We start from the raw sequence: 12,470 nt of genomic DNA, 5'->3' as shown, positions 1-12,470 counted from the left end.
AAATAAAATTAAAGCATACGTATATTTAGTAAATTCTTTTCAAATAAAACAAAGCTTGTGCAATTAACAAAAATAAAAGTAAACGCGAGTATGTACAATATATACAAACATTTAAGTTATCTGTATTAAAAATATTATAAAGCTAAGAATTGTTATAAATAAATTCAATATTTTTCTGCAGTCTCTTTCTCGTTATTAGGAATCTCTGTATCGATTGTTTGATTGCTTCTAGCAGTGTCTGCAGCATGTCGATAAAATACATAATGCTGCAGCATAAAGAATATGTCGAACAGCACTGAGAACAGTCCCAGACCAAACTTAGTAGGATCACCAAATATGGATTCCCAATCATCTAAAAGAAAGGTAAGTTTAAGTACAGTAAAGATTAATAGAAGGTGTAAGCTCGTTTACCATAATTGTGTGCGTTTAATAACATTTGCAACATGCTCAAAGTGCCGCCAGTAAAATCAAGTAGAATGTTGCCAATGCTCCTAAAATAATTTATTTTCTTATCAGCAATGCAATTAGTTAAAAAGTTTGATTAATACACACCAGCCCGCAGTACTTTTTCTTCTATAGTTCATGATGGCTTGTGGTATATATTTGATGATGGTAATCGCAAGCTTGACATAGCTATGAGCAAAAAAATTAATCAATATATATGATTAAGCTTAATAGAATAAAGCGTACCTGCAGTAATATAAGAAGTCCAGCCAGTGTATAACCGAACCGCCTGCCAAACCAGCTGATATAATCACAAATACAGCAAAAAGTGTTAGTAAGCCATAGGCGACTTTTGAAATACGTTGATTAGCACGCTAAAATAAAGATTTTTAATAAAAATATATATGGGGCTATAAAGCAATTTTGACTCACGTGATAAAAGAAACATTGGGCTATGGTAATGCTGGTGGCAAAAATGGCGTGCAGACCAAAGAAGACATCGTTAAGCATGACAGGATTAATGCCACGAGGATGGCGCTTAGCATATTCATCTTGTATTCCCTCATTAAAGTATAGACCACAATTAAACAAGCTGTATAGCGTAAAGCCAAACAGATTGAGAGCTATGAAATCAAAGTTTAAGCCCTCAACAGATTTGCGTCTAAAGTTTTCGTAGATTTGTGGATAAAATGAAACCGACCAGGCAACAAAATAAATCCAACCAAAAACTAAAGATGCATAGATTATGGATCTCGACTTGGCGACGACGATACGCATGAAAAGTGAGTCCGTGCTGCAGAAATAAGAAATATTTGAAAGTGTTGGCATTATAAAAAATAAATAAACTTACATCCAACTCTCTGCCGGCGTGCTGCGCGCTGTAATCACCACATGTCCCGCTTTGCGACCTGTGACAACAATTCTTTGAGTCTGACCTTGAACTTGCTTGGGATAAGTAAAGCTCTCCGGATGCAAATCAATCATTTCTTCATGTGGATTTAGCAAAGTAACGCTGACATCATAGTCGAAAATTGTGCTGTAGAAATCTCAGAGTTATTTAATGATTAACATATGTGCGTTATGTTCCATTACCCAGACTGAATCTCAAAGCTTTCATTGGCATTTACCAAAACAGTCAAGTCATGATTTATTACCGAAAGACCAACACCCGCCTGCGCCTCTGTCAGCCTGATCGCTATAACATTTAGAATTATTCTCAAAAAGTGTTATAATTAAAATTATTCCAACTCACTTTTTGTTAGCAGCACTGTTGCTATAAATAAATATAGCCGCCAGAACAACATAATGACGAAAATTAATTATTTTCCAAAGCAGCTGCAAATTAAAAACAAAAAAACTAGTTAGAAAAACAAAAACAAAAGACAAGCTGCTTAGGAAATTCCCTTTATGGCGTAATAGCAGAGATTGTACAATAAGATGAAATGCTAGTTTAAATAATAGTCTACAGTCGCTAAGTAAAGCCCACTCACAATTAAGCAAATCTAAAAAAGCGATTTTGTTTTTATTTTGCCAGTCGCTAAATAAATATTAATGCATATGTATGTCTTTGGAATGCACACGTGAGCTCAAATATGCATGAGCTTTATCTAATTGTATGCAGAGCGCTGTAACTTGATAACTGGAAGCCTCATTAAATTAATGTTCGGGTTATAAAAAAAAATTGTCTTTAGAAATAAAAACAAGCTGCGTCATGACATTAAACAGATTGAAATATTTGACAACAGCGCGGAACATTGAATAATGTTCTATAACATTTTATAAATTCCAAACTTAATAACAAAATATTGAAGATTTAACTTTAAGAATTTGCTGAACTTATAATTTAAAATTGGGTTATTTTAATTGCAGGGTAATTGTAGGGTCTGCTGGTGGCATCAGTTTCAATAAATGTAACTCCGTAATAATAAAATTGCGAATTGAGCAAAAATTGATTTTGATTTTTTAAATTAATTGAAAACTGCAAGCACAAGCATTCGCAATTCTGTATGTATGTAAATCAGAGCATTGATTGAAGTAACATAAATTGGAGTAACATGCATATATATATATGTATTCATTTACATATCTACAGTTGTTCTAGATAACATTTTGCAGCGACCTTTGTTAAACGCCCCGACTCAATGCTACAATCAAAGCGAGTTTTTTTTTTAACAATCACGCAACTATAACTACAATGGGCTATATAGATCTAAATGGCTGCACATATACATATATGGGAAGAGTGTTTTATTTTGGCTGCAATTGCCGCAAGATATGATTGTGGAAGCCTCATAAATGTTGATTTATTATTGCTATATATAGAGTAATCAATGAGTATGCTAAAATCTGTGTAAATAAGAATTGGAAATTATATATTTCACACTGGGCTTATCTGGCTGCATTGCTAATCATTTTATTTTTACTGTGATAAGTTGTGTAAAACAATAGATTAGTTAGTTTATAAGCCTTGGCTGAAAGCAAAGGCCGACAGGAAATTATTTATACTTAAGTCTAGAGCGCAGGTTTTTTATTTTATTGCACCCACGACACACGCACACACATGTATATTTATTAACAAATAGCAGACTTGGCCAATTGTATAAATAAACGTCAATACACATGTTATAAATAACCGATTAAAGCGCCGTTTGCAGCCGGATTAGAACTTTCACTTGTGTATTAGAAAGCACTGCGAAAACGGCGCCATGTATTTAAACAAACCTTTTGAACAAAAGTTAATTTTGCAAACTTCGTTCGGGCTTGGATTTTAGCCAAAAAGCTTAACTGCACCCGCGTTTGTGAAATTCCAAACGTTATTAGCGTCTTTCAATAAATTGATACTAATTGCTGATTAACTCTTTAACGACATTGTTTATCTAACAATTAAAAACAGAGTCTCGAGCAGCGAAATTGGTTTAGAAACGATTGTGGACGCCGGCGTGACTGTCAAGATACTGAGGTCCACTCTACAACGTGTATACTTTATAAATGAGAAGCTCAACAGTTTGCTGACGGGCGCGCTTCAATCGCTATCGGGCTTTTTTTTTTAGCTTTTGTTATTTTTATTTTATTTTTTGCAGCACTCTGAAGTTTGAGTTTCGATATCGTGCCTAGAAGTGGTGCGCCATACCCCATACATTGCTAGATAAATATTACAAGAAATAAATTTCCGCTGTTATTCAAATTATCTGCTTCAGTTAAAATTAAAAATCTCTTGTGCAATCACAGCAATTATAAACTTTATTAGGCACTTTTCGTTTCATTTAAAACATAGAGTAAATAGTTTTTGATAAGGCATCTGAACTTAATCATCATAAAAAATTGCATCATAACTTAAATCGTAAAATAAAAGCTTTGTAACTAAAGCTTTTTTCGAAAACACAAGGTAATTAAAAAACGTAAGGAACATTAAAAATTATAAAATCTATTGCCAAATACTAGAACAGAACTAATTTTGTAATCGAATAATTTTTGTATATAAAATAAATATGTATATAAATTGGTAAACGTTCGTCATTAAATAATTTTTTTTCAATAAATATATATATATATGTGTGTATAATGTCGAAATAGCAGTTTTTTAACTGCATATAAAGAGTATTCCAAAATTGTAAATAAAATAACTAAACATTTCGTTTATTGTCATTGCTGATTATTGTGTCCAGCACGTCGGTTCTTTTCCAAGATCAAAGCGCGTCTGCAAGCAAAACAGCAAACATTAATAACAAATATAAATATGAATTTTGAAGACGCACCTATAGCGCTCATAGAAGCCCACAATGGTGCCCAGTTCCTGCTTGAACAGACGCACTAGCATGCTATCGAAACCCTCCAGCTCTGGCAGACTAAACATATTGAACTGCAGCAAGTGATCTTTGGAGGAGTCAGCGTCCGAATAGACAGCCAACCATTTGGGTATTTCCTCCAACAAATAAGGATTAGCCGGCACAAGCGAATTATGCATATTGGCGGGCGGTGCATACAAAGGCTGTATGGCCTTGGGTGGCTCAGCTGATGTGGTGTAAACATAGTAGGATGTTAGGCAAGGATGTTGTCGTTGACACTGGCCAGTGTATTGGTTTTCGTAGTAGGTGCCATGCACTTTGGACACAACACGACGCCAGCCCACAGGCAAGCCCTCACGCTCTAGCGGATGATTCCAGTGCGTGGTGTGGGCATTGTGATCTATGTAGTACTTGCGTCCATGCAACGTGTACTGAGTGGCCCAACCAGGTGGCAGTGGCAGCTCCTCGCTCTCGTTGAGCGACTGCTGCGAGGGCACCTTCACCAGCGAGCCATTGGCATTGCTGTCAGCTGAAGCATTCGAAGCAGGCGGCGCATAAAGCGATTGCACTGAGCTGGAGGCGCCACGCACGCTGCCAAAGCTGCCGCCACGACTGTTGATGCCATTGGCAGGCACAGTAAGATGATGATGTGGTGAGCTGGTTGCTAGCGTAGCCGAGGAGGCAGTGGTGTTGCTGTATATAGGCGACTCGGAGCGCTGTGATGATGTGACACGCATCGAGGATACGCGATAGGGATTCTCATAGATGGGATATGCGTCGCTGGAGTAGCTGCCACCCATATGCAGTTGCTGTTGTTGAAGTGCATGCTGCTGCTGCTGTTGTTGTTGTTGTTGCTGCTGCTGCTGCTGTTGCTGCTGTTGGTGATGTGTTCTAAACAAGAAATAGTTTAAGAAAAACTAAAGCGATGCATAATTAGCAACTTACCTGGCTTGTGGATAGCGTGCCTGATGCTCCTTGGCTGCCATGGTGGAGGCATCAAAGCGCAGCATCGAACCAAAGGGCGTGGAGCCATGTGGCAGCTGTGGATGCTGATGCTGCAGCATTTGCTGTTGCTGCTGCTGCAAAGCGTAGTGCGCCGGCGAAGGCGGTCGTCGTGAGATTTGCAGCATATTTGCATAGGAAGCACTAAGCATAGCATCCGCATCATAACTGTTGTTGGCCAGATGAGCATGCGAATGCTTTTGCGTAGAGTACTTTCGCTGAAAGCTGCCCGTAGACGTCTGCAGAGGTGACGATTGCTGACGGCGCATGCGCTCGATTTGTTCTATGTTTACATAGTTGTTGTTGCCGCTGTGACTCAGCTGATTGCTGCTGGCACGAAACTGATGACCATGTGTAGTATGACCAGCATGACCATTCAATGGCATTTGGCTTTGCGCACGCCGTGCATGGTAATAGTAATCGGGCTGTGCATCGTTGTCCGTGCACGAGTATGTGTTGCGACTGGAGCTGGAGCTGAGCGGCTTGAACTCACAGCTGGGTGAGCTGCTAGCGCAACGTTGCAGCGATTTCTTTTTTCGCTGCTGAGCATCGGCATCCGCATACGATGTCCACACATTGATCACCGGTATCTCTGGCGGTGTATCCTTTTTCACGTACTTCCCCACCACGCCCTCCTTGTGTGCCTGCGATTTCTCCTTGCTCCGGCGCGAGAGCATTGTCGGTCTCTGATTGCACAGCAAAACTGTTATATAGTTCATACAGTGCGGCCTTTGGATTCCCGTTCAGTCTTCCTATTGCCCTCTTGCAATTGTCTGTAGTTAAAGTTCGTCTTTTAGCTGCCGCGTTTTCGCTTAATTTTGTATGCTAATGCATTGTACATTGCATTTTACAACTTATTTATATACATTTTCTTTTGGGGCTTTGTGCCTAGCAGCAGGTCTGCCAATTACGATTTTTTCTCGTCAAATCTAGCGGAAAATTTTAAGAAGCGGGAATTCTGGATTTAAACTTCTTTACCATTCAAAACAATAACAGTCTTTTTTTACACGCTTAATAAAGATCAGCTGTTATATCCAACTTATTGTTAGATTCACCTGCGGTTACATTTGTAAGTGTTTGAAGTCCATAATTTCCCCTATTTTCTTTGCAGCAAGATACATTTATGTCAATGCATGTTGCTGTGCTGTCAGTCTAGCTATACTTTTGGTATAAAAGTTGGTATTAAAGTTGACTCCAGCTATTTTCCTATAAGACCCAAACAAATTGATTAAAAAACTTAGTTTTGGCTTGTATTTATTCATTTTTAATGATTTAATTTCGCATTCACTCTACAGATGTTTACATTTCGAATCATGTTCTTAAGCTGAACATTATAATCAACTGCTTGGTATTTAATGGTGTCCATGCTTCTCAGCCTCAATCTGCTCCTTAGACTTGTAGCCAACCTGCTCCTCAGGAGTGTGGGGCCAGAAGGTAGGTCTGTTGATGGGATCCAGAGCGCTATCGGGGAATGCATCACGATAATCCTCCATGGTCATCTGATCATATGGCAACAATGACTTCAGATGGGCAATTTCCTTCTGATAGTTCTGGATGCGCTGATCCGAGGCCTTCTTGTAGGCAGAAATCTCGGACTCGGAAGCCTTGATCTCACCATCAACCTGAGAGGAGACAGTGTCCTTTGGGTAGGGCACAGTCAAAGCTTCGTACTGCTTCTGGAAGTTATCCACAAGACCGGCAACTGGCACCAGCTTCTTGTAGTGTGCCCAATCAATCTTTGGTGGATTCTCTGGATTGGCCATCACGGCGCGCACATAAATGTCCGACTTGGTTTTGAAGGCACCAAAGCTGCTCTTCTGGTTGGCAGGCACACGCTCGGCCAGAGCGGACCAGTTGATCGACGATTGGGCAATACGACGGGCAGCCATTGTCACTGCAAGCAATAACAAATATTAATTAACAAAAATATGTTCATAATGTGCAAAGTTGTTGTTTTTTTGATATTCCATAAGAGCAGCCTGCGCAAGTTATGTAATTTTTTTTAATCATATGCATTGCACCTGCTTAAGGATGTTTTTAAATGAATGTTTAACGTTCTCCAATAGTTTTTCTGCTTGCTTGTGCTTATCTTGCGTTTTTATTTGCCTTTTCTGCTTAGAAATTCCACAAAATAAATATAAATTAACCAATACGAACCTTTTCACACGACTTGCTTTAGCAATGTACTCAGTATCGGTGCAAAAAGCGGTATCGAGTACAATTGCTTGGTATTTTATTGAATATACTAGCAGCTAGAGTGGTAACTCTATCTGTTGGCTTATCTGTGCGAATGGCAATTACATAAAAACAGCATTTGTTAAGAACTTGTTAATATTATTAAATTAAAATGGCTAATTTAATGCCGGTAGCACTACAACAGGTGCGCGCATTGTCGTCAGCAACGGCTTCAGTAACTCGCCTGCACAGATCTGTTTATTGTCGTACTTATCCAACAGTTGTAGTGCACCCGGATGGCTCGACTATCAACATAAGGTATCACGAGCCCAGAAAAGTTATTAAGGTAAAACCAATCATTAATTAAAGAAATTATACGAAATACAATTTTATAATTGTCTTTCTGCAGCTGCCACTGGATTTAAGCACATTGTCTGAAGCAGAGCGCAAGGCACGCTTGGAGGCTCGCAAACCAAGGAAGAAGGTTAAGATTCTAGAAGAAGTGGACGATAACTTTAATGCGAAAAAGTATATGAAGTACATTAAGAAGTCTAAGTAAGGCAGAGCCTGTTACCGCAATAAACAAAACACTTTTGTTATATAAATATGTAAATCTGACAGTATATTTGATTTGTTAATGATAAAGTCCAGATTATACCAGGATAACGAATTATTTAAACTTACTTGCTAATGTAGAGCTTTGAGTGTTCTAATTAGTAATTGACTATTGGACTTATTAAAGTTATAATTTGTTTACCTTTTTCTAAATTCAAAAATAAAGTGTGACCACATTTGTTACAATAGGTAACTAACTTGTCTTATTGTTTCTGTATCTCTTTCTGCAGCTACAACGCAAGCAGTGCTGCCAGCTGTTGATCAGGAAAAAAGGCTGCTTCTGGCCGGAAGCTAGGGCAAAAAAGGTTGACTCCGAGAAAGCAAAATGATATAGTGAATAAATTGGAAAATTAATGAAAAATTGAAAAAGTAGTTCTCAGACGCAAATTTCACAAAAACATAGTCCGTGCCCTTTTTTTTTTATTGTTAGTCATCAACGCCAGATTGAAAAAGGCTGCTTTTATTTTCAAAAATGCCAGAACTCCCGCCACCTGCTAGCTTTCAATTTTTCCTGCTATTGACGATTGAAATCTGCTAGATCTGGCCGGTAAAAGGCTAAGTTGGCAACTCTGAACGCAAGCAATCGAAAATTCGATGGTATTTGTAGCTTCTCAGAAAACGGTCACGCAGTTGCGAGAAAACGAAAACGAAGCTTGGACGTTCCAATTTGCAGACGGATTTTCAGTAATACGCGAGTGCAAATTAAATTTATATCTGCACTATATACAAAGCAACAGAAAACGTCTGTTTAATATAACAAGTCTGCCAACTCTCGTATGTTACAGCAAGCCGTCGCCGTGTTTTTAATGCTAAATAAAAACAACAGTAAAAAGTTGTGGAAGAGAAGTGGCGTCTAATCTATTGCACTTGTATGTGTATATACTATGTGTGTGAGCAAGCAAATGCATATGTGTATGCATGTGCATACTTGTGTACATCAGACAGTATGTAATGTAGCTAAGTAAATAAGGCCAGGCTATATAGTGAAATTGTTGGCTTCCAACCCAAAACCCCAAAAAAAATTGTGTACAAAAAATTTGTTTATATTTGACGAACACAGACTGTGAAAAAAGCTGCAATCTCGGCAAAGAGTGTCTGTCTGTCTGTATGTATACAATGAGCACTTAATTGGATTATTTTCAACTACAAAACAAAACAACAACAAAAAAAAAAGGTAAATATAACAAGAGTATATATGGCTATATATTTTGTCAATAAGAAATGGGCAAATTGCAAAAGACGCCTGCTTAATGGTATTTTTTTTTCACGCTTAACGGAAGAACTATGCTGTTGTGTGTGTGAGTGTGTGCGGCGCCCTTGTTGGCGTAGGCGTGCGCCTGTGTGTGTGTGTGAATGTAGTTTTATGCGCTGGTGTGTGTGTCTGTTTCGTTCTCTTTCCTGCTGCTGCTGCACTTCGCAGCCCGTTGCCAGCCATAGAGATGAGTGTGTGTGTGGCTGTGACCTTTGCCTGGGGACAGCAAGCGAAAAAAAATGAGACTAGACTGTATATAAGCAAGCTGCATTTTTGTTTACCATCGCTATAATATATATTGCATGAATTTGTCAAAAAATATTTGTAGCTATTTAACATGCACAAACATTTATATGTATGCATCATATAGGGGCCCAGCCTTCTCTTGCTCTGCAACTGCATGTGTGTGTGTGTGTGTGTGTGTTTGGTTGGAATGCTGCTTAATTTGTGAGGCGCTGTGTGTGGAAGCGGACTGTCGGTCTGTCTGTCTGTATGTAAATATTTTTGTGAGCAGCGGAAATGTAAAAATAACACACTCATTTGCAACACACACACACACACATAGTTGGGAGCGCATATGTTGAGAGATGATGAAGATGCTTCATCGTTGGTGTCAGTTGCTCCACTCCACTTCTCATCCCCCCACGCTTGCTATCATCACCAGCACACACACATACCCATTAAAATAACACAAAATTAAAGAGGCGTGACTGACGATTTAATGCGCACACTGTTTGATTAGATTTTCAAATTGTTGAAATATTTATGCGCACAGCATGAAACATTAACAGGTCCGTTATGTTTTATAGAGTATTAGCTAGTCGTGCAGTTGCGTTTTGCTTTAACTTTGCTCTTATTTCAAAATTCTAGCTAGTCCACTAGCTATTTCTTCATCTCATTTCCATAATAACTTATGCACCCATTTCATTTCATAATCATCGTCATCGCCATCGCCACTCTATTTTGTTGTTTTGTCTTTTGTTTATGTTGTTTTACTTTTTAAAAAGTGCAACAACTAACGGTAGTTTTGTTTATATAAATAGACATTCATATGTTTCGTCTGTGCGACAGTTCAAACGAGTTGAATCAATCGCCTATTGCGAATGAATGTTGAATATTTTTGCCATGCCTCGCATAATGAATGATGTGAAGCAAGTTTACAACTTGTTGGTTGGTTGTTGTTGCTGTTGCTTTTGGCTTTCGTTGTAACCTTGCCAATTGTAAACTTTGAGCATATTGTAAAATAAAAATAAAAAGTGGTTGGTGTTTTGGAAAAAAGCAGCGAAAAAATTAGCTTTGTAATTTTTTAAGTTTTTTCGCTATTGTTGTTGCTTTGCGCCTTGAATGGCATTTTGCTAAAAGTGAGAGTTTGGGATTTAATTTTGGTTGCTTTTGTGTGTTGTTATATGGTCCGTTACTCTTCGCTTTTCACACACACACACACACATAGACACACTTGAGCATATACAAAAGCTATTAAAATAATCATTGTGTTATAATTTTCAAGCTGATTTTAATTGCCAACAAAAATAGCAACAACAACAACAACAACAAACATACCATGCAATATATAAGACGTTAGGCTGTAGTTTTAATTGGTTCTCTGGGCACCTGCACTGAATTTCTAACGTTGCTTATCTTATCAATGCCGCTGATAAAAGCAAAACAAATCATTGATATTGCTGGCGAAAACAATTTCTATTATGTCATGCAAAAAAAGCGACATTTAATTTGTTGCTTAGCAATTTGTTAAGCTCGTCAACTTGTGGAAAATAACAACTATTCTGTTGTTGCTGTTTTTTTTTCTAGTACAAGTGCTTACATCTATAAAAATCACTTTTAAATTAAGATTTCAAGTCACTCACTCTATATGTATGCCATATATTGTTTGAGCACGTATGAACTTGTTATCTGCTACTTAAAAAATGGCAAAGTAATTGGGCTGTGTGTGTGTGTGTGTGTGTGTGTCAACGTAAAAATAAATGTTGATATCAAAAAGCGAAGGTTAAACCTAACCCGGCAAGTTTACTAACCCTAGACCCTGAAATCACATGGTTTAAAGTCCAGTTAAAATACAATATATTTAAAAATAGCACAGCGTTATTTTATGCCATTAATTGTTATCTATATTTGTCTATTCTTTAAGCTGCAAGTAAAGATTATTAATGAATAAAAAATATTTGCTGCCTTACTAATTAAAATTTTGCAATTAATTGCGAAATATAAAAAATAACTATAATGTGAGTCACTAACAACTATAATTGTCTGTTAATAGTTAAGGTTATAATTATAGTTCTATAGCTTTTGTTGTTTTAGTAGACATAAGTATTTAATCTATTCAGGTTAAGCGTTATTTCTGATAATTTCCCAAAGAGAAAAGCTTTTAACTAAATGAGCAGACTAGGCTAAGAGTCTAAGCTAAAATATAAATAATAAAATTTAACATGACAAATTGAAAACTTTTAAAGTAATTGTTAATGCTTTCAATTTTAATTGTTAAGCAATTAACATTTGTCATGCTAGAAAGTTGTACAATGCATAAATTTTGTGTATAAATAAAATTTCAATTTCTAATCATTTTCATTTTTCTCTCATTGCTTCGCCCACAGACTTCCAAAGCGCCGCGAGAGCTTCCCGCACAACTCAAAGGGGCACTTATCACACCAAATACTTCCTACGATTGTGCCAAAAAAAATCATAAAAAATAACAACACGCAACTGACGTCACAGAAAGTCTTTAGAAATAACTGTCAAATCTGTCTATTTTTAGACAGATGTAAATAATATATATTGTGTCAACTTGTGTCTCAAAAAAGAAACAAAAAACTAATACTACAAATTTTAACGCCTAACTAAACGTGCACTCATTTGTTTTGTTTTCTCTGTGTGTGCGTGCGTGTGTGTGTGTGTGTATTTTGTGGCTAATGCGGTTACGCTAGGCAACAAGGCTTAAGCTCTGAGACAACAACAACAACATACTGCAATATAGCTGATAAACATGAGTCTAAATCAACACAGCGGACCTGGCCCGCCAGAGAACAATAGTAACAACACCAACAACACCGCCAACACCACCAGCAGCAGCACCAACACCACCTCAAACAGCAGCAGCTGCGATCAAGTGGATTCGTCGTCAACATTTCTGTGGCAACAACACAGCAGCAGAGTTGCTGCAACGCCGGACATTTGCCACAAAG

General features: G+C 37.7%; 4 protein-coding genes and 1 long non-coding RNA gene across 5 annotated transcripts; 2 read left to right on the top strand and 3 right to left on the bottom strand.

Moving 5' to 3' along the window:
* Positions 1–126: 126 nt before the first annotated feature.
* On the bottom strand, positions 127–3,350 carry LOC108602389 (cystinosin homolog). Its single transcript, XM_017990501.1, has 9 exons — positions 3,166–3,350; positions 1,697–1,779; positions 1,537–1,639; positions 1,295–1,480; positions 877–1,237; positions 691–818; positions 553–633; positions 412–491; positions 127–352 (listed from the first exon to the last, which is right to left on the bottom strand). The coding sequence occupies exons 2-9, from the start codon at positions 1,746–1,748 to the stop codon at positions 165–167; spliced, it is 1,179 nt and encodes a 392-aa protein (XP_017845990.1). The 5' UTR covers positions 1,749–1,779; positions 3,166–3,350; the 3' UTR covers positions 127–164.
* Positions 3,351–4,001: 651 nt separating this feature from the next.
* Positions 4,002–6,125, bottom strand: LOC108601810 (scaffold protein salvador). The gene is made up of 3 exons (XM_017989746.2): positions 5,175–6,125; positions 4,200–5,120; positions 4,002–4,141 (listed from the first exon to the last, which is right to left on the bottom strand). The coding sequence occupies exons 1-3, from the start codon at positions 5,948–5,950 to the stop codon at positions 4,087–4,089; spliced, it is 1,752 nt and encodes a 583-aa protein (XP_017845235.1). The 5' UTR covers positions 5,951–6,125; the 3' UTR covers positions 4,002–4,086.
* A 347-nt stretch (positions 6,126–6,472) lies between these two features.
* Positions 6,473–7,458, bottom strand: LOC108603941 (ATP synthase subunit d, mitochondrial). The gene is made up of 2 exons (XM_017993135.1): positions 7,389–7,458; positions 6,473–7,125 (listed from the first exon to the last, which is right to left on the bottom strand). Exon 2 carries the CDS (start codon positions 7,118–7,120, stop codon positions 6,584–6,586), a length of 537 nt encoding a protein of 178 aa, XP_017848624.1. The 5' UTR covers positions 7,121–7,125; positions 7,389–7,458; the 3' UTR covers positions 6,473–6,583.
* Positions 7,459–7,521: 63 nt separating this feature from the next.
* On the top strand, positions 7,522–8,148 carry LOC108603943 (39S ribosomal protein L55, mitochondrial). The gene is made up of 2 exons (XM_017993136.1): positions 7,522–7,752; positions 7,816–8,148. The coding sequence occupies exons 1-2, from the start codon at positions 7,579–7,581 to the stop codon at positions 7,963–7,965; spliced, it is 324 nt and encodes a 107-aa protein (XP_017848625.1). The 5' UTR covers positions 7,522–7,578; the 3' UTR covers positions 7,966–8,148.
* A 515-nt stretch (positions 8,149–8,663) lies between these two features.
* On the top strand, positions 8,664–12,344 carry LOC108603944. Its single transcript, XR_001915331.1, has 2 exons — positions 8,664–9,195; positions 11,883–12,344. It is a non-coding gene; the product is annotated as an uncharacterized LOC108603944 (long non-coding RNA).
* The last annotated feature ends 126 nt before the right edge of the window (positions 12,345–12,470 follow it).

The sequence above is a fragment of the Drosophila busckii genome, chromosome 3R (assembly GCF_011750605.1).
Source record: "Drosophila busckii strain San Diego stock center, stock number 13000-0081.31 chromosome 3R, ASM1175060v1, whole genome shotgun sequence".
Classification (NCBI taxonomy): domain Eukaryota; kingdom Metazoa; phylum Arthropoda; class Insecta; order Diptera; family Drosophilidae; genus Drosophila; species Drosophila busckii.
This window is presented reverse-complemented; position numbering and strand designations above follow the sequence as displayed.